We start from the raw sequence: 26800 nt of genomic DNA on the forward strand, positions 1-26800 counted from the left end.
GGGGCCGGCCATTCGTCCACAGGTGAGGTGGTGTGGTGCGGGGGTCGAAGCGAATGCCATTCACCTTTGACCTCTTGTCCCAGGCTCCCATTCACGGGCCATGGACCCTCCTGTCCTTCCGGGTCAGACAGAGAGATGTATGTTTAAATCCCAGCCCCGCCATCCACCGGCTGAGCCAAATTACCTCAAGTCTGGGCTTCGGTCTCCTGCTCTCTCAAACGGGCAAAATCATTTACGGTTGCTGGGAGGATGAGAGGTAACAACTATGTAAATGGAGCTCGGGTGTGGTCCTGCCTCTCACTGTCCCCTCTTCTGACTGTAGCCCGAGGAGGCTTTTGAGAAACTAATGGAGATTACACCGTTCTATACTATACTGACTTCTTCATCGCTTTTACGCCTGGGGACCCTTCTCGCACTCTGCTGAGGTCTCTTAACCCCTTCTTTAGAAACATTTACAGATGTTTATTCCAGTCACTGTATTGCCTAACTGTAGGGCGCAGAAAGACGGTTGTCAAAATATTTTTCCACTTTTGCGCTTCCGGGGGCACAGAAGAGACAGAGGTCAGTCTAAGAGCAACGTTACAGTGACACCAGCAATGACAATGGAGCAGGTGTGGCTAAAATATCACGACTGTTTGTTGCCCACAGCTGTCATTGAAGGAAATAACATATTTGAGCTTAAGTTTAGGAAAAAAAAAAAAAAAGATGTCAATTTGTCCCTTCCAAGTTTATGGGCTGTGTTAATGCTATCCTCAGGCCCTCAGGTGTGCACGGACCCCAGGAAAGGAACCTGTACACACTTCTCAGCAAACAGGACAGGCTGACCCCAGAACAATGGAGGGATAGGGCACTGGCCCCCCGCACAGCCGAAACTCTATGTGTAACATCTGACTCTCCCTGAAACTTGACTAATAGCGTACTGGGGACCAGAAGCCTTACGGATAACAAACAGTCAATTAACACCTATTTTGTATGTTGTATGTATGCTCTGCGGTATTCTTACAATAAAGTCAGCTAGGGAAAAGAAAGTGTTATTTATTAAGAAAATCAAAAGGATAAGAAACAAAACAGAGGAACATCGAGGAAAGGATGGAGAAATTTAAAAAGATGGAATCAGAGAGGGAGACAAACCATAAGAAACTCTTTATTATGGGGGCAAACAGAGGGTTGCTGGGGGGGGCTGGGGTAACAGTGATGGACGGAGGGGCACGTGATGTAATGAGCACTGGGCATTATATGCAACTGATGAGTCACTGAATTCTACCTCTGAAACTAATAACACACTGTTAATTAACTGGTTTTAAATAAAATAATTTAAAAAATCATAAGGAAGAGAAAATACATTGTTCTGCATTGTAACACTGTACTGTATTTACAGAGAAACATCTATGTATGAGCAGACCCACGCAGTGGCAAACCCATGTCGTTAAAGGGCCAAGTATCACTCTTGACCCCAGCCCACCTGTGCCCTGCTGCCCACTCGCCACCCGTGGGCCACGCTGGCCTTCGTCCTGCTCCTCTGACCTCACAAGTTCATCTGCGTCTTCACACCTCCTCCTTCCTCTGGCTGCGGTATTCTGCCTTGGCCTTGGCTGTGGCTAGGTCGGCTTTGTCCCACTGCTCAGATCTCAGAGCGGCCTTTCTCGTGTACCCATCTAAAGGACCCCCTCCCTGACACTCTCTGTCTTATTATCCTGTGTTATCTTCATAGCAAAAATGATGATGCAAAATTGTCCTCTTTGTTTATTCATTTAGCTGTTTATTTTCTAGAACGCAATCTCCAGGAGGCAGAAGCCTGTACTTCCTTGTATGCACATGTACCCCCAGAGACTTGAACAAGGCCTGGAATGTGGTGGGTTCCCCATAAACATCTGATGTACGAACAGGGGAATCAAAGAAAGTAGGAGTTCTGTTCGCACTAATCTCTTATCTTGACTCTGTGCTGGGGGAGCAATTTTGTAGTTGTGTTTTGACTAAGAGAACACACTCCAGGGCCGACCTTGCCACTCACCAGCCACTTATCTTAGGCAAGTTACCTAATCTCTCTGTGCCTCAGTCTCCTCATCTGTAAAATGGGGACCGGAATCCTACATATTGCATACGTGCTTTCCAAAGACCAAATGAATTACTGTGTGAAAGCCCTTAGAACAATGCCCAGAACAGGAGATGCTACAGAGGCATAAGCTCTTTTATTTGTGGGTTCCACATTAAAGGATCAACTTTAATTCTACTAAAAAATATTGTTTCAAAAACATCGGCATAGGTTGTGAGAAAATGCAAAGAAATCCTACAATTGGAAAAACCAACGTGCGTTATGTTCATGACACGGTGTTTGTGTGGTAGGGATGGGACAAAGAAGGAACGGCAGCGACAGCTGGGCCAAGCAGGTTAAACCTGTGCCCTGAAGCCCTGAGATGCCTGAGCTTGGCTTGCTCACACCACCTTACCACATCATCATCCTCACCATCACACGCAATGTTCTGAAGACACGCCAGCAATCCCGTGTCAAATAAAGAAAATAGAATCCTGTTGAAATGTGTAAGATGACACACTCATTTCTAATACAAACACCCCTATTCCCCCCGGAATCGAGAAATCCCTCTAGACAGTGAAGTCACCAGCAGGCCAGGCGCTGAGAGGCATGGAATTGCCACTCGCAAGTCTGCACCCTCGGGCCCGTCGCCCACTCTGGCACGGGGTGAGTGCTAGGGTGCAGTGCGGGGCCCCGCCACAGAGCACAGCTCACTGGCCACATGGGGATCAATCCTGCAGCCCTGACTTCATAAGCAGAAGGCTTGCACTGACCACACCGGCTCAACATCTACCCGGGGCCTCAAGGTTCCAAGTCGACACTGCGGGAGCAGGTCACACAAGCTCAGGCAAGTGGCTTCCGAGGAATCTGACCATACCACTAGCCCACAGGGCTGTCTTGCTTTCGTTTCCCTTCCCACCTGTCAGCCTTGTAATGAAACCCAGTGTCACTCAACAGCCCCGTTATTAGGACGGTTTTTGTGGGATGAAATCAACGACCACCCGTTGTGGGAAGCACTGCTGAACTTCCAGAGGCTTCCCCGCTGTTCCTCTCTGCTCCGCGCCAACAAGTCCCCTGCATGTCTCTGCCCACACCTCATGATCCTGCTGGACAAGGAGGGAGGTCCCAGCCCTGCCTCACACCAGCCCCCGAGCTACCCAACGGCACGAGGAAGGGAGCAATGATCCGACCAATCAGACCCAGAACTCGGGAAGCCCCCAGCCTTTCTCTCATCTCTTATCAGTACACGCACAAGTCAAAACCCTTGCAAAGGGCAGAAGGGCATTTTCTCAGGGATCCCTGTAGGTTTTTGAAGAGGCGAGAGAGAGAAGCCACATGAACCTCTGGCCACCCTTCTTTGGTGACAAAGCGTATTTGATCCACTTCTGAGAAGTGTCCCACTGTGTCCCACGTGGCTTGTGTGCCCACCTATAATCACATCCCCAAGGGGCTCTGCACAGACTGCTTTCGGCCCCACAACACCTGCTAGGTCAGCAGTAGCCAGTTTAGAGACTGGGGAATGAGTCTCAGCAGAGTCAGGAGGTATTAAATCGGAGATAGGGGAGGGGGGTGGGGGGGGTGGGGTCACTGGGTGACGGGCATTAAGGAGGGCCCATGATGCAATGAGCACTGGGTGTTACATGCAAATGATAAATGATTGAAGACTACAGCTGAAACTAACGATGTACTCTGTTGGCTAATTCAGTTTAAATAAAAAATTAAAAAGAAAAAAATCAGGGATAATGGCTAACTTTGGGCAGGAGGGGGACTGTAGGGAGAAGAGGGGGCATGTTGGTGGGGTAGGGACGAGGGTCATTCTGCTTCCTACTAATGGTGTTATTTCCTGACCTGGAGAGTGATCACACAGGTACCTTCCCTTTGAGATAATTCATCAAGCTGACGCTTAAAGATCTTTGTACTTTTCTATATATCTATTTATATCTAAAATTTTTTTAAAAGTTCAGTGGTTTGCCCAAGCAGAAGAAAGAATGGCTACCTTCAAGTCTGACACGGAGCCTCGTGATGACTCTTTGGGAAAGAAAAGCCCAGAAAGCACGCGGTGTGGGGGGTGCTACCACGGTCACAATAACTGTGCCTCAGGCTGGGGATTTCATACACCCCGAGAAAAGTCAGTCTAGGCCCGGTGTGTCTACTGCGCATCTCCATGTAAACATCTGGGTGACTTCTAATTCAAGAAGGGCAGAAAGGAACAGCTGCATGTTTTACTTAGATCTGTATTTGCATCTGGATGCAGAAAAGTCTAGATCCCTCATCTGGTCCAAACAGCTGAACAGACTACAAAACTTCCGGAGGGGCCAACTCTTTGCTGAACACCAGGCCACGCTCCCGGGTAGCCGGTCCTCCCTGCTGGGAGCTGCCATCACCCTCCAGCCCTGGGTAGCCCCCACTCGAGGTGGGTCTTGAAACACTGTCCGAGGGCCCTGTGTGTAAGTCTGCTCCTTGATAGCTGTGTGACCTCAGGCAACCCGCTTAGCCTCTCTGAACTTGTTTGCTTGTGAGCAAAGCAGGAAGGGTAAAGGCTTCTATTTCATAGGGTTGTGAGGATTAAATGAGCTAAGGTGTGGGGCCCGATGCAGTCAATGTTCAGTGCCCAGTAAGTGCTCACTGCCATTGTTATGCTGTGGCTGATTCCAGAGTCCAGCCTCCGTCCTCTGCCTAGTCCCTTTGAAGCCACCAGGGCGCGGCCTCTGCTGTGGGCTGTACCATCCTGCCCGGTGGGGGTTTCCAGACGGCTGAACCCTCCGACCTGATTTGCTGCAACTGACTCGTCTTCACTTTCGGCCAGGATGACCCCAACGGACACACTGGCTATACCTCCTGACCCCGTCTCCTCTCTTTAGGTCTCCTGCCTGTGCCCCACATTTCACCACTCCCCGGCTGGGGCCCCAGCTAGGACCCCGGCCCGCCGTTCCACCACCCTCCAGGTCATGGCAGTCTGCTCCAGGTGTCTCCTGAATTGGGAGAAGGGATCCATCTGGCAGGAGTCGACAGTGTCTATCTGAGCAGTCCAAGTTTACTGACTGGGCCACATGCAGCCGTTTAAAAAAAAAAAAAAAATGTAGGTCTTTGTTTTGCTGCCTAGATTGCAAATGTAGACACGGCCAGAGCAGGAGTTTGTCACCAAGCAGGGGAGCCTATCTGAGGGCTGCAGAAGATGAGAAATAATTCCTCAGGTTCTGGAAAGGTCTGGAGCAGCACAGGGCTCGCGGCGGCTTCCATCGCTGCCAACGCTGCCATTGGCACGAACCACACAGGCCTGGTTCTCACGCTGACAAATGGTGGGATGTCAGTGGCTCCTGACGAGCTCTAGGATGGCAAGAAAAATAGTCTGCGAATAAGCCCCACAAAGCCTATCATGATGCGGGCCAGGAACCGTGAGATGGGGAGGCCAAGCCATGGCAGCGAGCAAGTTGAACACCGCAAGACCTTCTGGAGCAAATTCATTTCTGTGAGTGAGGGATGGCCAGAGGACAGAGGGAGCTGTCACACTGGGAGTCTTTGAAGCAGGCCTATCTATTCAGAGGAAGACGAGAGCTGAGCAGGGCCTGCCTGCTGGGGCAGGGCAGGGAGCCCTGGCAGAAGGATCTGATGACTGAGGTCCCGCTAGGGAAGCAAAGCCTGGCGTGCGCTCAGGGCAGCTCTGTGCAGTAATTAAAAGAACATGCTGTGGACCCATCTGAGCTCGGAGCCCAATTCTGCCACTCCGCAGCCACGTGACCTTGGACATGTTGAGTCTCAGAGCCTGTTTGCTGATCTACACAACGGGGGTGATGAGACTTTACCTGGTAAAGTTCTTTAAGGAATCAATGAGATAGTATTTGGAAAGCAATTATTAGCACTGTCTCTGGTACATAGCAAGGGCTCACCCAACAGGGCCAGGATTATCTTTAGAGCACTTTCCAGCCAAGGGACAGGCAGAAGGTCAGCAGAGGGAGGCACGAGGGCTGGAGCACAGCACATGAGTCTCAGGTGAGGGGCACTCAGAAGGCCACAGGCAGGTGATCCTCGAGCCTGCTCTGTGATGTTCAGGCCTCTGTCACCCCTCAACACACAGACTCAGGGAACAAAGCCAGCAAGTACAATGGGGACAAGGTTTATGCCAAAGGCAGTTAGAAGATAAATGTGTGTGTGTGTGTGTGTGTGGTAGGGGCTGCACAGCCAGCCAATTAGGCCAACTAGAGCTGGACAGGTAGACAGTGGTAGAGCTGTGACTCGGGGAACATATCAGGAGACCCTGGGTCCATTTTTAGAACCAGACAACTAACCCTGGACATTCCCACCTCATGGGGAGAAGACAGAGGAGTGGGGTTCCTGAAGTTCTTCTTTCTCAAGACAATATGGGCATGCCAAGGGGGGTGGGGTTGGGCGTGGAGGAAGGGGAGGCAGGGATTTATGGGAACCTATGTAGGCCGCATGGCTGCTTGTGAAAGGGCAGCCCCAGAGAAGGCATCAACTCCAACAGCCCAACCTGCTGAACGCAGCAGTAGACCTAGACCACAGGTGTGCTTTCCCTAGTACTAGTCCCAGGGGTTGTCTGAAGATCTATAGCTAGTTCTTGGCATTGGGCTGTTCTGTCCAGGCTCTAACTTCTTTGGGGTCAGAGGTTGTAATGGTTCGTTCTTTGCCTTTATAGCATCCCATCCATCTGTCCATCGGTTTGTCTATCTATCCATCCACCTATCCATCCAACAATCTGTCCACCTACCCATCTATTCATCCGTCCATCCATCCATCCATCCTGTAATTACTGAGTACTACTGTACTATGGGTCCTATGTTACCATTATGCAGATGAATAAGACAGATGTAATTCCTGATCTCTGAGAACTTACGTTCTAGTGAAGGGAGACACACAAGAATCAAATATTCCCATAATAAGCAAGATGACTTTAGATGATGATGATTTCATGGAAGATAATGCAACAAAGTAATGTGGTAGAGTGTGACTAAGAGAAAGGATGGAGGTCCCTTAGGGTGGCAGGGAAAGAATGCTTCTCAGAGGAGGTGACACCTGGCTTAGACAGATAATGAAAGGGAAACAGCATTTGAGACTTGGGGAAGACAGGTTGCCAATAGAATAAAGAGCAAATGGGGCACCTGGAGGGCTCAGTTGGTTAAGTGTCAGCCTTCAACTCAGGTCATGATCTCCAGGTCCTGGGATCGAGCCCCGCATCAGGTTTCCTGCTCGGTGGGGAATCTGCTTCTCTCTCTCTCTCCCCCTCTGCCCTTCCCCACTGCTCACACTCTCTCTCCCTCTCTCAAATAAATATATATATTAAAAAAAAAAAGAATGAAGAGCAAACATATGGGCCATGTGCCAGAATGAAGCATGTTGTGTCCAAGGGACCAAGACAATGTCAGTAGGGATGCAGCACAGAGTAAGAACCAAGTGATGGAAGAGTCAGAGCCTTGTGGGCTCTGGATCAGTCCTTCAGACCCTAGCGGTTTTAGTGAAACGGTGGCCGATGCAAGGCAGAGCATGGGGGAAATGGATGTGCTCATTTAACAGAGAAGCAAAAGGTAGCCCAGGAAGATTCAGCCACTAATTTAAGGTTCAGGGAAAGACCCTGACTTTCAACTCAAGCCCAAGAGGACACATGGACTTACCAGCCCCTCATCACCTAAAAGAGGTGCCTCCTCCCCCAAGAGATGGCCCAGAGAGCCCTCCCTCTGGAGGGAATTTCTGTTCCTTGTGCCCCCTTTCCCCACAAGGGCAAGAAAAGAGGGGGTTCAGAACAACATAGCAGGCCACCACCATTGCATAGAACCTTTGGAAGGCTGCGGGACCTCTCGCACTGTAGGAGCAGGACTGGGCCTGGGCTGCTTGCTCTGTGTTGATCTGGTAATTTTATACAGTGACCAGGCATGGTGTAGCCAAAGAACACAACCCAGGCCATCCCGGGACAGGGAAGAACCCAGCCCGGGCTGTGTGCACCTCCAGGAGCAGGTGGACATGTCTGCGTGCGTGTGTGTGTTGGACGGACAGGGATGGATGGCGGGGAGGCTAAGGACCTGAGCTGTGAGCCCGGAGAGGAAGCACAAGCACAGCCTCCTGTGGAGAGATGGGTAACAGATGCCTACGACAGGAGAGAGAGGGCTCACGCTCCCTGAGTGACCACAGGACAGGCACACTGCAGGTCACTGATTCATACTCTAACCCAGAGGTGGCTGCTAGCATTTCCATTTTGAGGATGAAGACACAGGGGTCAGGAATGTTGGGGGACTTGCCCTCATGGCTCCCATCTGGCAGAGCAGGGATCTACACGAGGGCCCGAGGGGCAGGAAAGGGATGTGAGGACAGGGATGAGCACAGTCAGTCCTTCCATTTCTCCACCGCGTGTATCCCAATGACTCCCAAAGACAGAGCAGGCCCAGCTCTGCCCTCCCACTGGCCTTTCCCCATGACCTCCTGTCCTTCTTGCCCTCAGACTCATGTCATGCACATCTCTGCCACCTAAAGCTATTCTTTTTCCTTGTACAATTTCTCAGTTCATGACTTCACCAGCCACCTGTCATCCAAATCAGAGAGCGGGAGTCAGCCTGGAGTCTGCCCTTGCCCTCCCTTCCCTGCTCTCCCCCTGTTCGATAACCAAACCCCATCCATTTCACTTCCGCAAAGCCTGCTTCATCCATTACCGCGACTTGACTCTCCGTGCTGCTACCATTATTCACGTCTTCATTTGAATTATTCAGTAGTCTCTACACTGGTCTTGTGGCTTCCAGGGCCTCCCCATTCCATCCGTCTACTGAGCTGCATGGGCACTGATGGTTCTCAAAGTGGAGAGGCACGGGCACCAGCGGTTCCCAAATTGGAGATGCGTGGGCACCAACTAGGGCTTTCGAACTTGAACGCGCATCACGATTGCCTGAAAAGCCCGTTCAGAGGCAAACTGCTGGGCCCCATGCCAGAGTATCTGATTCAGTAGGTCCGGATGGGACCCCTGAACTTGGATTTCGGGCAAGTCCTGGGTGATGCTGCTGCTGGCTCAAGGACCACAGTTTGAGAACCAGGGCTCTAGAACCTATTTCTACACCAAGGATCCAATTGTGCCACTCCTCTGCTTACAAACGCCAGTGGCTCCCTACTGTCTTTAAAACACAGTCCCAACTCCTCACGGTCATTCTCATTACCTGGCCTAGATGCGCCTCTCAGGCATCACCAGCATCAAGCTACTGACCTCCCTTCAGCCTGGGAAGAGAGTACAGTGCACGACTCGTGTTCCTTAAAGCTGTCAACCATTTCAGATGCCGTGTCTGCCTACACAGTTCCCTGCCTGCAACTCTTTTCCCCTTGGTGCTTGTCAAATTCCTACTTGTCCATCAAGGTCCAACTTGACTGTACCTCCCTTTCAGGCATCTCAGTGAGTTAGAATGACTGTGGACTTTGATGTCAGACAGCTGTGACTTTGAATTCAAGATCAATCCCTTGTTAGCTGTGTGACCTTGAATTAGCCTCTCCACTAAGCTGGGGCCAACCTCAGCGTCTTCATTATAAAATATAAATAATAATAGTTATCCTTCCAGATTGTTGTTGGAGAGGAACTGATATGTGACAAATGCCTGGCAAGGAGTAGACAGTCAGTAAACGACAGCTATTATTATCATTAGCTGTGCTCCAAAGTTCTGCCTGGCTTCCTGGGGACGAACTCTTTCCCTTTTTCTCTGTGTTCCCACCAAGTTCTGTATGATTCTATTTTGCATATATCACACGTATGGTCGCATGATTTTCACACACCCAGTCCCATTCCCAGTGTGGTTGGGACCATGCTATGACACATAAAAGCTCATCCTCCCAGTAGATTTAGTGGGCACGTGGTTTGGCCAACAAAAGTCTCTCTCTGTAAGAAGAGGATCTAGAGGTAGTTACAGGCTCAGATCACAGTACATGCTTGGCGAGCAGCGTGAGGGCTACGTTTCAACCCCCATTCACTCCTTGTATAATATACAACCTGTGCAACTGTATTTGGAGGTTCCATGTATACAGCATGTGAGTTCAGTGGAAGTAAAGACTGTGCCTTACCAACCTGAAGCCACAACTGATGTTGAATCAGTGCATCCAGGGGCTGATAATATTGGCTGAGGATGGGAATATCTCAGCAGGACGAGTAGGGTCCTGGCCTCAGGCTCAGGGATAAGCTTCTTACTCCTGGGAAAAAGGGAGCCCAAGGACCGGGGTTAGCTATATGAGAGACTCGGGCTTGAAGAATAATCAGGAACTGAATTATTAGAATTAGGTGGTGAACAAGAATGTGCTTTGGGGACCGAGAGAGAGGTTAAGTGCCTGATACTGAACTGGAGTTCTTGAAAGCTCTCTTAGAGCCCAGAGCCTGAATGAGCCTGAGGATAACATCTCAGCTCTGCCATGTGGGTGGGCAGTTAGGACCAGAGGACCCTCAGAAGATAATAAGATACCCTCTTCTATAGCTTCCTTCCCCACCCCTGGCCCAAATCAATTCCCTACTGCCTGTCTCTTCTGTGAAACGGCAAGCCAATCTCTTGGAAGGCTTTTAGAGATGCCTTAATTAATACATTTCCATTTCTTTTGCGGACCCCTCATTCCCCTTAACAGCTGGACTCCGTGGGGAAGGCGGAAATAATTCCCAAGAAGTGAGCCTTCTGACAATTTCCCGGGCTGCTTCTAGAAGCCCATGGGGTTTGGAGGAGTTCCCAGTCTGAAGCAGCTGACATAGCTGTGAACACGGCTGAACTCCACCCTCCCCCTACCCCCGGACATGTCCACATCCACTCCCATTGTGGAAGAGGACGACCACAGGGATGGAAGGACAGGGAGGCAGAGCCCTGAGGTCTTTTCCTGACCTTTTCTGCCCCTCACGCTTTTGAAGACTGCTTTAGGGGACATAAGGATTTAAGCTGTTCACCTTCGCAGTGGTGTACAATGTCATTACTTGGTCCTGCCTGGCTCGGGGCTCCCCTAGCCACAGACTCACATCTCTTGTGGCCACGATGGAGCAAACATTTCTTCAATGTGCCCGTCTTCCCCCTACTTCTACATCACCACGACGGTAACCTTCCAAAGATGGAACCAAATCTGGTCTGCCCTTTGGTCCCAGGCCCCTAGCACTGTGACCTACACAGTGCTACACAGCTGATTCAGACTATTTGATTGATAGCCTGGTTTTCTAAGCCTTGACCTGACAGCTGGGTTGCCACCAAGGGACGGCATCAAAGGACGAGGGGTGATCTCCCTAAGTTTATGCACGGAATACTTAGTGCATGGTGCCTTGTTCTGTAGGATTCAAAGCAACTGTTTAGTAATGCTTTGCTGTGTTCCAGGCACCGTGTTGGGTACATAAGGAGGTCAAGATGAATAAGATGCTGTGCTTGCCCTCAAGGAGCTGCCAGTCTTCTTTCCACTAAGAATCCATCCCAACAGCCTCCATTCAGAAGTCATTTTTGCCTCCTACGCTGCTATTCAAGTATGATGTACTTTGTATATCTAATTTAGGACTTATCCCATACCACCTTGTGTTAAAATAATTTCTGTTTCTCTGCCTGCCCTTCTAGTTGGAGAGCTCCTAAAGGGAAGGGACCTGGTTTCAAATTCTAGCACTCCTGGGTGTTGGCCTCTCTGAGGCTGTGTGTTCTTCGTCTGTAAAAAGGAAGCAGTTACAATAATACCCACCTCCAGGAGAAGGGGGTTGAGGATATAAGTGTCAGCCAGGTGTCCCCCTCCAGCCGGCCACTCAGAGCCATCTCCCTTACTGCCATTTTCCTGGAGCAAGTCTATTCCCTCCTCCCCATTATTCCAGCAAGCAGACACAGAGGACAGGAAAACTCGGCCGAAGTCACTCCCTGCATCTCACGGGCCCCTTGCAGGGCAGCGAGAGGAGCTCCTGTGTCGTGCCTGGCCCTTGATACTCCTACGGTCTTTCACTCCTGGGGACTCAGCTTTGAACTAAGCCAAGATGTCACCAAGTGTCTGGAGCAGAGGAGACACACATGGCTAAGGGGAGCAAGAAGGAGGAGGACATCTGAAGGCCTTGGCAGAACCATCTGCTGAACCTGGGGGCTCACCCTACCTTGGCCTGTGGCTCTGCAGCTCCAGTCTTGTGGGGTGCAGGCAGGGTGCTCCTGAACGGGGAGAGGGAAGCAGTCACAGAGGTAGACAGGTGAGCCCCGCTGCACTGGTGGCTGCCGAGACAGTCGTCTCCGAAGGACGGGAGTGTGGCTATAGTCTCAAGACCGCTTTATCAGCTTTTTATCAGGTAGGTAAAAGGAGGTGCGTGACAGAAAAGCAGCTTTGAGAATTGGAAATGAGACAGAGTAGTGTAAAGGCAGGCACTGCTGAGAGGGAGGGCGGGGGCGGCTATGGCCCAACATGCGGTCCAGGGCTCTGGCCCTTTTCTTCTCAAGGACAATGGTACGTGAATAATGAGCCAGACAAGATGAATTTCCTCCCTTCCCAAGCCTCTAGGAGTCATAAGCCAGCATGGCAACAAGACACACCTCCCTCAAGATGCCCTTCCAGAAAGGACCTTTCCCAGAGTCAAACAGCCATCGTCTTCCCCTGAGAGGCAGGTACCCAAACCTGCACTTAAAGGCCTTCAGGAAGGGAAGCCCAAGCCCCTCACCAGGTCCTAGAATCAAATGCTGAAGTCCCTATGTGTCACCATCTTTTACCGGGCATTGCTCCCACCATGGCTTGACAGCCTTGACTCGGATGACCATCTGTCCACCTGCATCATGGGACAGATGCCTAATGAGTACGCCCACATCTGGTCTTCCCTTGTCCCCTCCATTCCCCTCTCTGCTGCCACAGGAACCTTCAGGAGCCAAAGCCAATTAAGGCACTCCCATCTTCGAACAAAACAGACCACCGTCTTCTTCAACAGCTCCCCTTAAGTCTTCTGGACAGCTTAAATATCCAAACACATAAATCTGATCACAATGGGCCCCTGCCTATAACTCTACTCTCCTCTGCTCCTTCCCATATCTGACTCCAGCCACACAAAACCGCCTACACTGGTCGGTCTGTATCTCGGCCTTGAATGCACCAAGGATAGTCTTTTCTACCAAGATGATCCTTCTCCATCCTCACTACATCCTTTCCTCGGTGAGCCCTTCCCCACTCACATGTGCCCATACTTCTACCAGACCTGCCTCTGTCACTCACTACCTGCCTGACCTTAAATAGGTTCCTCGTCAGCTTTGTGACTCAGTCTCCTCATATGCAACATTTGTTGTGAGGACTAAAGGAGTTAATACAGTCAAGTGTTTCAAGTGCTTAGAAGAGTGCTGGGCTCATAGGAAACAATAAATGTCAGCCGTTATCATCACCATCATCATCATTATTATTATTACCATCACTATTAATATATCGCCCTGTACCATAACCCTTGCTTTACTTGTCTGCGTCTTAAAGTGATGCTGGACTCCTTACTGGCAGCTGTTCACATCCAAATAGTGCCTGTTAGAGAGTGGGAACTTTGATGAATGAATGAATCAATCAATCTATCTATCTATCAATGAGTCAGTGAATGATCACTGAAGCCCATCTCTTCCTGATTTGAGGAAATTCAGAAACCAGGACTTCCTGGGGAAGATAGAGTAAAATTCTCCCTGAGCTTGGCTGCTGCATGGGGGGAAGAGTTGAACACAGAGTTTTAGCCCCTTGGATTGGCATCTTTCTTTTAAAGAATGGAATTCTATGACCTATTTGCAGTTAAAATACTCTCTGGCTTCATGGTGAAAAGCAATCCCAGGGGACTTGCTGTGGTATTTTTTTAGCTCTGCAAAATATCTCTGGACAGCCTTCCCCATTGGTCAAGGTCACTCAGGGCCCACCCCACCAGGTCTCTGGCAAACTTGCTCCTCAATCCTTTCTCAAAGGGGCCCAGTAGAGGAAATGGAACAAGGCATTTCAGCTTCATTTACACTTAATTCATCAAAATGTCACTGGTAAGAGCTATTTGATGTCAAAGGCTTATGAGCCTTGATTCTAAGCCTTCCAAAGCCCTTTTCTCTTTGAACCTAATGTGCCATCCTGCCAACATGGTGTTGAATGCCAACAGGGTGGATAGTTCTGCACTTCGAAGCTAGAGGGGGACTTTTTCTCTTCCTGAATGTGCTTTCGAGCTGGGTCCTATGGATGTGAAATGCAGTCCCTCCCCTTCAGGATACCAGTGCTCTGGGCTTCACCAACAAGGATGCCTCACCCACACAGAGTGTGACAGGAAGGGATCATGGAGGTCCTCTGCCCAGATCTTTCACCTTCCGGAGGGAGTACAATCCCTTCATGGGCCAGAGCCAGATGTGGGTACCAAGTCCCAGGCACCCTCCAAATCCTCTGGCTAGAAGGACATCTCCGAAGTGAATGCCAGTTGTGGCTTCACGAGGCTGCCCTTCCCGGGGGGCTGCCAGCGTGGATTACTAGGACTCAAAGCCTAAGCCTGACCCTGCCCCGCCACTCACCGGCTGTGGGACACTGGGAGAATCATTCTGTACTCCTAAGCCTCAGGTTGCTTTTCTGTAAAACAGGGAGAGGATTACCTACTTGATAGCACCGTGGTGAAAAGTAAAGCATGAGTGATTGTGCAAGTGGTTTTGGACCTGAAATCGCGGCACAAAGGGGAAGCAATACTGAGACAGCACCCTGGACAGAGACACCCCGGGCAGTTCTGCTCCCCAGCTATCTGCTGCCATGGGAAGACTGGAGTGTTGGTGAGAACTCCAGAACCCCACCCCGTGTTCTGTCCCAGGCCTTGTGCTCATTTCTGAACTCTGAGCAGCCCTTCCCATAGTGAGTTCACTTTAATCAACAGCCCAGCCCTCTGCTCCACGGCTCCCTCTAGCTACAACCCCTCATCCCGCTTTCCTACAAAAGCTAAGGCTTCTTTAAAGACCACACCACCAGCCTTGACCATGGCCATCAGATCTCAGTCCAGCTCAGCACTGAGACTGCTCCAGGCAGTGACTCCCATCCTGGTAAATCTGAGAAACGCTTTTTGGTACCTCCTTTCAAGGGCTGCAAAACTTCTTTATCCTTTCTCTTTCTGTGGCCTTTAGAAGCCTCTTGGGGATGTGTTTTTTTTTCCCTGGGGCATTCTTCCCCCCTCATGGCGTCAGCAGCCACCTCCTACTCACGGGGCACTCTAGAAGCTACTGCCTCAGCGCGCCGAGCCCATGGTAGCCAGCTCTCTGCGGAACACCTCTACCTGGACGTCCAAAACGCATTTCAAAGTTCCCAGTTCCAAAGCGAAATTCGTCCTCCCTTTTCCTCCCACCCTGATTTTCTCTTGAATTTTCCACCTCAAGGATTAGCAATATCATCTACCCTGATGTCCAAGTTAGAAATCTGGGAGTTTTCTTACTGTGGCCCTTCTCTTGCATTGTCCACACTCTTTTGGTCCCTGAGTCCTGAAGATTGATCTATTAAAGGGTTTTCAACTTACAAAACAGTACATCCATTATGACCCCATTGCTATTGTTACTTCTGTAAAGTATATATATTTGTTAAGAAATCAGAAGGGATGATAAACTAAAATGTTAACCAGGGGTACTACTGGATGCTGGAACAATTAGTAATATTTTGTTTTTTAAAACATGTATTTTAAAAAAGATTATATTCTTCTGTATAGAAGAAAAACTGTTACCTTTCAGATAGCCTTTGGATGTGTACCTTCTTTGAACTCCCAAACTGCGTTTGGTTCTCACCACCTCTTGCAACAGTGAAGCCTTCTCCATGGTTTCCTTGCTATTGTCTCACCCCTACCCCCATCAGCTGTCCCTGCTTCACATTGCAGGAGGACACATGGGCCCTTCATCAATGACCATTGTCTGCTTCCTAACCTCATTTCCCACCACGATCCATTTGGATATTCTAACCTAAGATGGAAACTATCCATGCACCTTCGGCCTAGGATCTCGTGCTCCCTCCTCCCAGCATGCTCTTCTCTCTCCATGTCTCTCCATGTCTGGTCAACCTCTCTTCATCCTTAAAGATACTGGTCAAGTGTTACCTCCTGCAAGTGTCTCTCCTAGATGTCACCAGCAGAATTAGAAGCCCGTTCTCCAGCCCTCTCTCTATATCCCCTGCTCTTCCCCATCACTGTCTTTCTCATTGTGCTTTCAGCCAACTCCCCACCAAAGAGTGCCCTGGGGCCTATCTTATTCATCTTTGTATCTGAATGCCTCGAACAATTTCAAAGAAAACTCTAAATAAGTTTATTGGAGTGCTACAGGAGGACCCCTGAGACAGTTCCTGGGGCACCTCCCACTTCACACTATTCTAGTCCGTCCCCTCCTCTCTACCAAATACACCTCCACCGACACACACTATCACTGTGGGCAGGCCTACGGGCTCATTGGAGAAGGATCTGACTCAGGGAAAATGAATCCAAACCCAACAGCCTCCCTAAAGAGTCACCCTTCTCATCTCCGCTGCTCAAACAGAGCACAGGCATGAGAGGCCATCTACCTGGTCCAGCTGATGGGAACGTACTTGTCACAGGATCTGTGCCAAGAGAAATATTCTGGTGATTTCCAAACAGATGCTGTAAACATGCTCGAACACTCTTCTGCAACTAATACGCCATGTGTCTGGGCCCAAGGGCCTTGGGTCAGCAGGAGACAATGGACACGAACTCAGAGGCTCTAGAACACCCACAGGAGAGGGTCCACACCTATGCACTGCTCTCCGTCTCACTCACATGTGTGGGAAGCTGCTGTATTCTTCAAACTCTCTAAAGGAAGAGACTTCTTAGGTTCCACCCCCCGTGTGGGGTGTGTGGTCCCCCTTTATGTCCAGTTTTCTTCTCTCCTGCTGCAGTTCTAATAGTCCTCACCTTGCTAGTTGTCCAGGGGAAGCTGGTGGGCAGCCCTGTACACACACACACACACACACACACACACACACACTCACGCCGGGTGCCTTCCCCTCTGCACGCTTTCTTTCCCCAAAGCCACAAGTGCCTGCAGGACAAGCCCTGAGCCCTGACACGGAGGCCCTGGCCCAGAACCACTACACCCCCATGAAGAAATCTCGGGCTTACCTCGGTGTGATGCTGTAAACAATTGTTTACACCCTTAGCTGTCATCATGACTGGCTTAGTTTCATTTCTTGAACGGGGAAAGGCCATTTCCTTAAGCAAAAAAGGGGCACTGAGACACCTGGTATGCCTTAATGAGCCTAGTCATAATCACTCCTGAGGGACACCTGGCTGGCTCAGTCAGCAGAGCAGGTGACTCTTGATCTTGGGGTTCAAGCCCCACAGTGGGCCTAGAACTTACTTTAAAAAAAAAAAACAAGGGGCGCCTGGGTGGCTCAGTGGGTTAAGCCGCTGCCTTCGGCTCAGGTCATGATCTCAGGGTCCTGGGATCGAGTCCCGCGTCGGGCTCTCTGCTCAGCGGGGAACCTGCTTCCCTCTCTCTCTCTGCCTGCCTCTCTGTCTACTTGTGATCTCTCTCTCTCTGTCAAATAAATAAATAAAAAATCTTTTAAAAAAACAAACAAACAAACAAACAAACGAGGACTTCTGCTCAGTGTTACCTGTGGCCCCAGGCAGGTGGCCTCACAGCAGCTGTGTCCTCACAATCCATGGCACATTCTATCACTTCCTTAGTGGCTGAGGCCCTGCCAGCGTGGCATTCCACCCTCCCAGCTGGCCTGGCCTACCGTCTGCTCCTCCTGACCCTTCGTGGAGCCCCACCTCACCCCTTCTTCCTGTGCCTCCAGCCTCAAGCCCCGAGGCTTCCCGAGGCTGCTGAGAGACAGGAGTACGCAGGGCCTCCTGGGACCCACGTTGCACAGGCTCGTCCAGCCGCAGGCAAGGCCGCGGGCAGGGAGGTGGCTCAGCGGCTTAGGCCCGTCCACCGTGGCTGGCTCTAGGGGTGCTGTCACTGTTGCCTCAGGATCTGACTTCTTTGAAGGTGGCCATGGGGTTCTGGGGCACAACCTGGAAGCATGGGGAATGTGACCCTCTATGGAGTGAACCTTAGCCAAGGAGAAATGAGACTTGGCACATCCGGAAGGAGGTGACCAGAAATAGGAGCTCAGAAGGAGGTGACTGGAAACGGAAGCTCAGGTCCGTCTAGCATCAGGATCTGTGTCCTCTGAGACCATGAGCGCTGAAGTCAGAGAGACCCAGGCTTCAGTGCTGACTCTGCACTTACTGCCATGTGATCGTCAACCTCTCTGAGCCTCTGTTTCCTCAACTGTAGAAGGGACAGATTCAGGGGTGGTGGGCTTGGAAGTTTCTTCTGGCTGGAATATTCCAGGCTCTGCTGTTGCAGCCTCTGAAATGTCCCTGTCTAATCACACAGGATGGATCCAGGTTCAGGACTAATGTAAACCAAGGGGACCATCTTGGTAGGCGTATCAAAGCCTGAACCTGGGGAGCGTGGGGTCCCAGCATCACCCACTCCTGCCCAGGACCAACCCCACTGGCATTCAGACAGCCTCTAGGCCTATTCTTCCAAAGGGAAAAGATTTCCCTCCCCTGCCGTCTTGCCTCCCACGACCGGATCCCGCTGCCCTCCGATGCATTCTCATAGCTCCTTCTACTTTGCCTCCCTTGCACTTGTGGTTGGAGATTATATAGTAATATTTTTTTGATTTTTAAAAAGATTTTATTTATTTATTTGACAGACAGAGATCACAAGGAGGCAGAGAGACGGGCAGAGAGAAAGAGGAGGAAGCAGGCTCCCTGCTGAGCAGAGAGCCCCATGCGGGGCTCAATCCCAGGACCCTGAGATCATGACCTGAGCCGAAGGCAGAGGCTTTAACCCACTAAGCCAGCCAGGCACCCCTGGAAATTATATAGTAATATGATCTCTCATCAACATCCATCTCTCACTGGTAAGATTTATGAGGGCAGAGTCCATGTTCATTTTGTCCCCCACTGTATCTCCAGCATCTGAATAGCAGAAGGTATCTAATAAGTGGTTATGGAATTAATGATTTTAGGAATTAGTTAATTAGTATTACATAGCCAGTGGGGCACCTGGGTGGCTCAGTGGGTTAAGCCTCTCCCTTCAGCTCAGGTCATGATCTCAGGGTCCTGGGATCGAGCCCCACATGAGGCTCTCTGCTCAGCGGGGAGCCTGCTTCCCCCCTCTCTCTGCCTGCCTCTCTCCCTACTTGTGATCTCTCTGTGTCAAATAAATAAATAAGATATTAGAAAAATATATTACATAGCCAAGTCTTGATAAGACCAAAGCAGCAGTGTTTGGGCTTGAAAGCCGACCTGGGGGGAATTTTTAGGATCCCTGGTTGATAGCCTAAGTCCTTTGGTATGGAAATGCATGTCATTGAGCCTCAGACTCCCCTCCTCTCCCTGCCGGCCTGTGTCAATGCTCCTTAGGGGGCTTCTAAGGGGACTGGCTGTACACTAACTCTGCCATCCCTGAAGTCACCCTACCAGTCACCAGGCAGCCCAAGGGTGCTGAAAAAAATGGGCTCAAGGTAACCAAGCTGGTTGGGAAGAGGAGGAGGAAAAGGCCCGGCATCTCAGCTCTCTGGGGTTTAACCACTGGGCTGCACGGCGAGATGCAAACCAGAAATCTGTTCCAGGAGGGGCTCTGGGACTGAATGGAGAAGCAGCGCACGCGTCCTTTTGTGCTGAAGCAAGGGCATTGCTGGCAGGGTAGGCTCGAATCTCAAAGAGAGCAGACAGCTCTCGGAAGAAATCTTCACCCCCAACCCCTGCCCCTGTGAGATGTTCCCAGGGCTCCTTCTAGGCCTGCTGCAGCCTTCTGTTGATTGATCAGTCCTCTGTGTGCAAACGTCTCCCTGGGAGCAAAGCCTCACTTCAAAATCAGCTCACACTGGAGCATTCACAGTGCCCTGCAGGAGTCTGGCCGTGTATCCCGCTGGGTCATTGCAAATGCTGTCTATCCTGCCAGGCCACCCTTTCTAAGCACCCCTCCTCCTCCGCTCTTCAATATCTTCCGTGCTCATGTCCAGATAGAACGTTTCATGACGCACCACCGAGGATGGCTTTTTTAACAGCCTAACATTTTTATCCTTGAACACCAGGATGACAAAAATTTCCCACGTCCCAAGTGCGGTACATAGGAAGGGTTAAAATCATATTAACTCGAGAGAGCAAGGGCAGGGGGAAAAAAACGAAGGAAGGAATGAAAAGAAAAAAGTCAGACTGAAGGGAAGGGAGATGTGGAGGGAGGGAGCATCAAAAGGAAGGAAACAGGAAGGGCCTGGACGGAAGGATACCTTTCTCCGTGACATCACAGTCAAGCTGCAGTGGTGGGTGGTGGTGGGAAGACCATGGGTCCTGGTGTTAGACAGATCCAGGTTCAAATCCCGGCCCCGTTTCATATTAACCTGTGGCTTCCGACAAGCCATTCAAGCCCTCTGAGCTTCAGATGGCTCGTTTGTAAAATGAGGATAACAACTAGCTAAAAGCTATGTTTAAAGAGGATTAGAGATAATGTATGTAAAGCACCTTGCACGTTGCTGTTCACAGAGAGGCTGCAGGAGCCCTGCAGGGGCTCCTTCTGCACTGGGAAAGCACAGAGGGGGAGAGGGCTTGGTTCAAGGTCGCGCTAGGAACCCAGGTCTGAGCTCTCTGCACAGAATTTCCATCAGCAGGACTCTGGCCACAAAAACTCGGTTATGGAAACGTGGACACTGAATCAGTAACGACTTAATTAATTTTTACGGGTGTTAATAGTGTGTACCAAGAAAGTAAGAGAATTCCCCCTGGAAGAACTTTCTCTATCATTGCTCTAACTGAGCAGATGACTGACATTCTGTGACACTCACCTGCATTTTAACCAAGTCCCCACATTTACCCTGGAAACCTACAGCCTATCCAAGTGCACCTTGACTCTGGGTCTGTAAGAGCACATTAACAACCACAGACAATAAGACAAGAAGCAAGATAACCATAACCATGACCAATTGCTCTGACAGTCCATTCCTTTCCCCCTGCTATTTTACCATATCTCCCCTGACAGCACCTCTCCAGTGTCAAAGTCAAAGGATGTGATGCCTTCTGCTCTCCCAGGCCTGTCCAAGCTCTGTCGGGGGTACTACTGAGCAGTGAAATCATCAGAATACACAAAAGCACCAGGCTCATCCAGAAATGGACTCCAAACAATCAAATCCATGTTGTTTGGTCAAAACGTCCATTACCTGGAACAGGTGCTGAGCTGGGAGAGCCACAGGGCAGGGACCATGGTGGTCTCGTTCACCGATGTGTACCAGCCGTGCCTCGCTTGGTGTCGGCTCAGAAAAGATTTGTGCAATGGACAACTACATGAAAAGTGCACGATGGACTGAATACGTGGATGGCTCACGAGTATATGGTACGACCTTATGCCCTTCTGCCTCCCTCCCTGGCCCACCTCCAAGTCCAGATCACCTCCCCTCTCCTTACCCTTGCGATCAGCTCCCCGACCATTCCCGTCCAGGTGCCGTTGGCCTCAGGAACACCGTACACGCCGTCCCCGACCAGGCGGATCTTGTAGTTGAACCGGAGGATCTCTGCCAGCTCCTTGAGCATGTCCACACAGAAGCCCTCGTAGCGGTCATTGCCTTCCATCTCCTGGTGGTTCCCCTTCAGCATTAAATACGGGTTTTCCTGCAGCAAAACTGGGCAGCTGTCATTCTCATCTTGTTCCTGGTGTCTCAGCCACAAGGGATGGGGGTGCCAAGGCAGAGGGAGGGGAGGGGAGAAGAGGAGGGGGAAGGGAGTGATGCGGGTGATGGGAGCTGCTCTGGAGGTGGCAAGGAGCTCCCCTCCCAACCTCGAGGCACTTCTCTTACCAGGACCACGCAAGGGTCCCCAGTGCACAGGGGATTGAGCTGAAGACCCTCCACCTTGTTCAAGGTCATCATCCAACCTTACCCCCCATTCCATCCATTCTGCCTTTCCCTTCCTCTTGTCTACTGCACGCAGACCTATCACAGGACATCATGAGATACTAGGCTACCGACAACGCAGCAGGGCAGGGTAAGAACACCCACGGACCAGCTGCAACCCAAGGGAGAGCACGTCCAGCCATGAGAGCCCTGGGAAGGAGGAAGGGGCTCTCTGGTGAAATGTCCAGAGAAGTTTCTACAGGGGAGGCAGAATCCAAGCTGGGCCAGAGGAGCATGGAAGATGGATGGAGGAGGTGTGAGTGGAGGGCATGCTAGGCAGGGGAAAGGCAAGACCCAAGGCATGATCATGAGTGAGAAGGAGCATGGCCTCCTCAGGGCACAATGGATCCTCCTTTCAGCTGGAGTGTGGGTTGTGTGCAAGGGTGGCTGCGAGGATAAATTAGATGGGTTAGGGTCCGATGGGCCTCGGAAGCCAGGACAAAGTGGATACACATCGTACACACATGGAACGGAAGCAGGGAGGGTTTGCAATACTTAAGGGTTAAGGATCGTAAGACAGAACACCTGGGGGAAAGGTCGGACTGTCTCCTGATGGGAGATACTGAGTCCTGAGTCACAGTTTGGCTTGGGTAGGAGCACTGGGAGCTGTAAGAGACAGCGAGAAGGTCAGGCTGGACAGCAGGGGCTGTGGGCATCAAGGGTAGGGGCCCTCACGCTTGTGGGGCCTGAGTGGATGACTGAGGATGGCAACCTCACCCACAGGGGTAGTTTGGAAAGGAAGAGGATTTGGAACATGTCGAATGTGGGGTGCTGGTAGGCTCTCCAGGAGGAAAGTCCTGGCTGAATGCTTCAAATGGAAAGTGAGAGCAAGACTGGGACAGGGCCTGGGAGGCTTCTGCACCGAGGGGGTGTCTGAAGCTGCCAGACACGTGAGGCCATCGAGGGGGAAGCACTGAGGAAGGACAGAAGAGGGACAAGACCTTGATCTTCCACTGTGGGAAGATGAAGAGCTGCCTGAGAAAAATGCAAAGCAGAAGTAGCCAGAAAAGCTGAAAATCAGGAAAATGTGGCAACTGAAAGCCAGGGAGGTAAGGAAGGGGAAGGAGAGTGCAGACATTCCCACACAGAGAAGAAGCAGGGCTCTGAAGGGCGCCTGGGCCAGGTGTCGCTGGCGACCCTTCCGAGGCAGGCTCAGTGGGGCTGGCAGGACTCTGCAGGAATGGGGAGCAAATGAGAGGTGCACGAGAGAAGGGACCAGAGTTCTGAGAAGTCAGGGGACAAAGGAAGGCAGGCAGATGACCTCTTGACTCGACGGCTACTGGCCATGTCTCTCCTGCAGCTTCAGCAACCCCGTCTGCAAACCACAGGGCTGAAGGACTCCCCTAGAGTCCACCAACAGCACGGTTTACGATCCCCTAAACTGGAGGGTGGCTGGAGGGGTAGCTGGGCATGAGTAAGGGGGTGGCAATGGTATTGGAGGATAGGAGGGATCTGGGCATACTTGTAGGCAGAGGGGAAGGATCCCGGAGATGGAGAGATGAGCAAAGGAAGAGAACTGCTAGCTGGTGCGGCACGGTCCCAGGGATGAGTGGAAGGGGACAGGGCCAAGGTGAGAGTGATGCTGGGAGGCGGGCCTGGAGGTGATGTGGAAACATCGATGGACGTGGGATACAGAGAGGAAGGGAGGCTGCGGAGGGCGGGGAATCCATGTTAGCCCCCAGAGTTGGGTTGGGGGCAGGACTGAAGACTTGGTGTGCAGAAGGGTTTGACAGAACTGCTGAGGGGTTAGGACACAGAAGGAACAAGACATGAGCCCAGGGGGTGCCAAGGCCCAGCTGAAGTTGGGAGGTTGATTGAGAGCTGGGAGCTGGGATTGCAAGGACAACTGGGTGTGGGACAGATATGAGGTGGGAGGGCTGAGCATCGTGGTGGGGATTTTGTTAGAAGCTAAGAGACGGAAGTGCTGAAACGCTGGTTTGCTGAGCTCGTGTTGGGTTGGGGAAGATGGAGAGTCAGACAGATCGGAGGTCATGAGGGGATGGTATGGGAGAGCGATTATGTGGGTGTGAAATGGGAGAGAAGAAGACAGAATGTTGTCTGTGAAGGAGAGGGAGCTCTGAGTCAAAGGTGATGTAGTTCTGCTTCATGACCAAGTTCACTGCCATGTCAATGAGAGAGGCCAGACTCTGCCTTCCACACATCCTGTCCTCGATTCAACGGTTTCTCTCTGCCCCAAGTGCTCTCCCTCCTCTTCTTCTGCCTATCCTAACTCACCTCTGTCTCTGTCTCCATCACCTCCTCTGAGGCCAACTCACTTCTCAGAACTCCCACTGCACTCACCACCAGGGCCCCCCAGGGTCCAGTTCTCCTCTAGGATGTGCTCCTTGGTTGGGACCTGGATAGACAGACTCTTCCCCTTATTTGGGTGCCCCATCTAGCTCCAGCATTAGGTACTCATGGACTGAGGGAACAGTGCTGAAGTGGCCTTAGGGATAGGGTTTAGCTGGGGGTCCCACCCCTGGACTGGCAACATCCTAGCCTATCTTTAATTAACCCTAGAAGTTTCATGAAATTCTTCTTTCCAGATACTCTCTATGCACAAGGTAATGGAAAAATCCACTGACATGTTCAAAGTAATCATACAAAAGACTAATCCTGGAGGGGAGACAGGTGGGGACAGATAGCAGGGGACAGACTCAACATATCAGAAAGGTTGGGGTTCACCAGCACTTTGGAAAATATGGGGACCACATGCTGGCTTGGAGCAGGGCCCCTGTCTCAGCAAGAGCGTTGGGAGAATGAAGGAGGTAACACAGGCAAAATGTTTAACTTGGGGTCTGACACACGGTAAGTGCCCAGGGAGTGAGAGCTATAGCTAATTCTGTGCAAATACATCATTCCCATGTCCCAGGCGTACCCCCGCAGGAACAGGAGACAACAGGGATGTGTGCTGAGTTTTAAGGGATAAGCCATTCTGGATTACCACTTGCCAAGGATAACCCACAAATGGTCCCCAGGGACTAAATTAAGGTAATCATTCCGGGGAGAGTTGTTGACTTGTAGCCGCCAACTCAAACACACACGTACGAGGCAAAATCTGTGTCTGAACTCTGCTTACTGTGTTATTAAATGTCCCTTGACACAGAGGAGCCCTGCTGCCGCCCTTTACGAACACGCACGTGCATATATGAACATGTGAACTCACACATGCGCACGCGCACATAGAGTCAGATGGCTTTTCCCGATCTAGAAGCACAAACTGTGGTCTCAGTGTCCCTGTGGTTTCACGCCAAAACTCTGAGCACCGTCTGAGTCCAGACCCTGAGAGGCAGGAAATACAACCTAGTGATGTCCCCGCGTCCCTCACAGCCTCTGGCTGGCTTTTAAGGGACATCTCCCTACCCTGGAGGAAGAAACTCCTATATTCAAATTCCAATCACTGAGCTCCCACTTTATGCCAGGAACCCCAATCTTCGAGGAGTTCTCATCCTAGAAGGGGAGTAAGGCAGAAGCAACCACCTCTAACAGGAGAAACGGCCACAACAGCGGTGTGGGCAAAGTGCTAGAGACGGGGAGAGGGCAGGAGTCAGGTTAGGGAGGACTTCATGGAAAAAGTAACATCTCAACAGAGCTTTGAAAGGTGCACAGGCAAATCCGGAGAGAAACAGGTATTGGGGGAAGGGTACTCTGGGGTGAGGGAACAGCATGTGCAGAAGCAGGGAATGGCATGATATGGTGAGGAAATGCCGGGCAGTCCTGGACAACCAGAGCCCAAGTCACATGGAGAGGAAGCAGGTACCGGGTACGGCAAGCTGGGCCTGATTATGAGGGGTTTCTAGTCTAAGTGCAGGGGCAGCGGGTCCTCCTTAGAAAGGTCATGCCCACAAAGTGGTAGAGAGTATTATGGGCAGTAGACTGAGCAATGGAGAAGGGAGCCTCTAAGGAGGTCACGCTCAGGTGAAAGAGGGACATGGGCCTTAGTTAGGGGATGGGCTTTGGGGACAGACAGCTGGGGACAGACTCAAGAAGTACTTCTGAGGTAGAGAAGTCGGCAGGAGGGAGGTCCCCGCTGTCGTGCTCAGCGGGGACATCAGCTCACCATCACCCAGCTCGGCCAGGCTCTACCAGACCTCAGGAGGGGCAGTGATGACACCATTATCCTCCAATCTTTCTGGCCTTTCCACGTTGGTTCAGAGAAGCTAAGGCTGGAGCTGAGAGGGGAAGTGACAAAACCCTGGAAGCTGGAACCGCTCTTTCCATTCTTTGCTCTGAGCCTGGCCTCTGCCCAGAATATTCTCTCCCAGATAGCCGCGTGGCTCCCTCCTCCGCCCAACAGGTCTCTGCTCCGGATTTCCCCAGCTCAGTGGCGTCCACACGGACACCTGTGCTCTGGCACCCTGACTCCCCTCCTCCATCTCTGTCTATTCCCGGATACCTACAACAGTGCCCAGTGTACAGTAATGCCCCCCAAAAAGTCACTATATAAATGCATGAAAATACTCAGTGACTCCGTTTCCTAACATGAAGGGGAAACTCAACAGCACGGCATCCAAGTCCTGAAGCACTATGGGCCCAGCCCACTTTTCTGGCCTCAACTTTCTCCTCTCGACCAAGGCCTATTTCCTGGAGAAGCTACCTTTTTCGGCATTTCCTAAACACTCTATAATGCTGTCCTTCGTTCATCTCTTCCTCCCTATCGCTCTGTCTTCTGGAGCCCATTTTCAGTGCCCCTTCTTCTCTAGGAAGCTTTGCTGACTTTCCTAATGGGATGGGACCCCTCCCTCTTTCAACTCCCAGAGTGGTAGGTGTGCCCCTCTTTCCTCAGTTTGATTGCACTCTGCTCACAGTAGATCAAGAATTCCAGTCTAATGTTCCTGTGCCCCAGAAGTTCATGAAGGTAGGGATAGAAGTCCCCGAGCTCTTTCATTATCTCAAAAAGCCTAA

The 26800-nt window shown here is 51.1% G+C and overlaps 1 protein-coding gene across 1 annotated transcript in view; it reads right to left on the minus strand.

The window, feature by feature from the left end:
• Positions 1-26800, minus strand: part of LOC111153824 (glutamate ionotropic receptor kainate type subunit 4) — a 288341-nt gene that overhangs the window by 51105 nt on the left and 210436 nt on the right. The window contains exon 11 of the mRNA XM_022513080.1: positions 21411-21614. Within this exon, the coding sequence (XP_022368788.1) occupies positions 21411-21614 (204 nt within the window). The remainder of the gene's footprint in view (positions 1-21410; positions 21615-26800) is intronic.

Source organism: Enhydra lutris, unplaced genomic scaffold (assembly GCF_002288905.1).
Source record: "Enhydra lutris kenyoni isolate GAN:26980312 unplaced genomic scaffold, ASM228890v2 scaffoldscaffold34, whole genome shotgun sequence".
Classification (NCBI taxonomy): domain Eukaryota; kingdom Metazoa; phylum Chordata; class Mammalia; order Carnivora; family Mustelidae; genus Enhydra; species Enhydra lutris.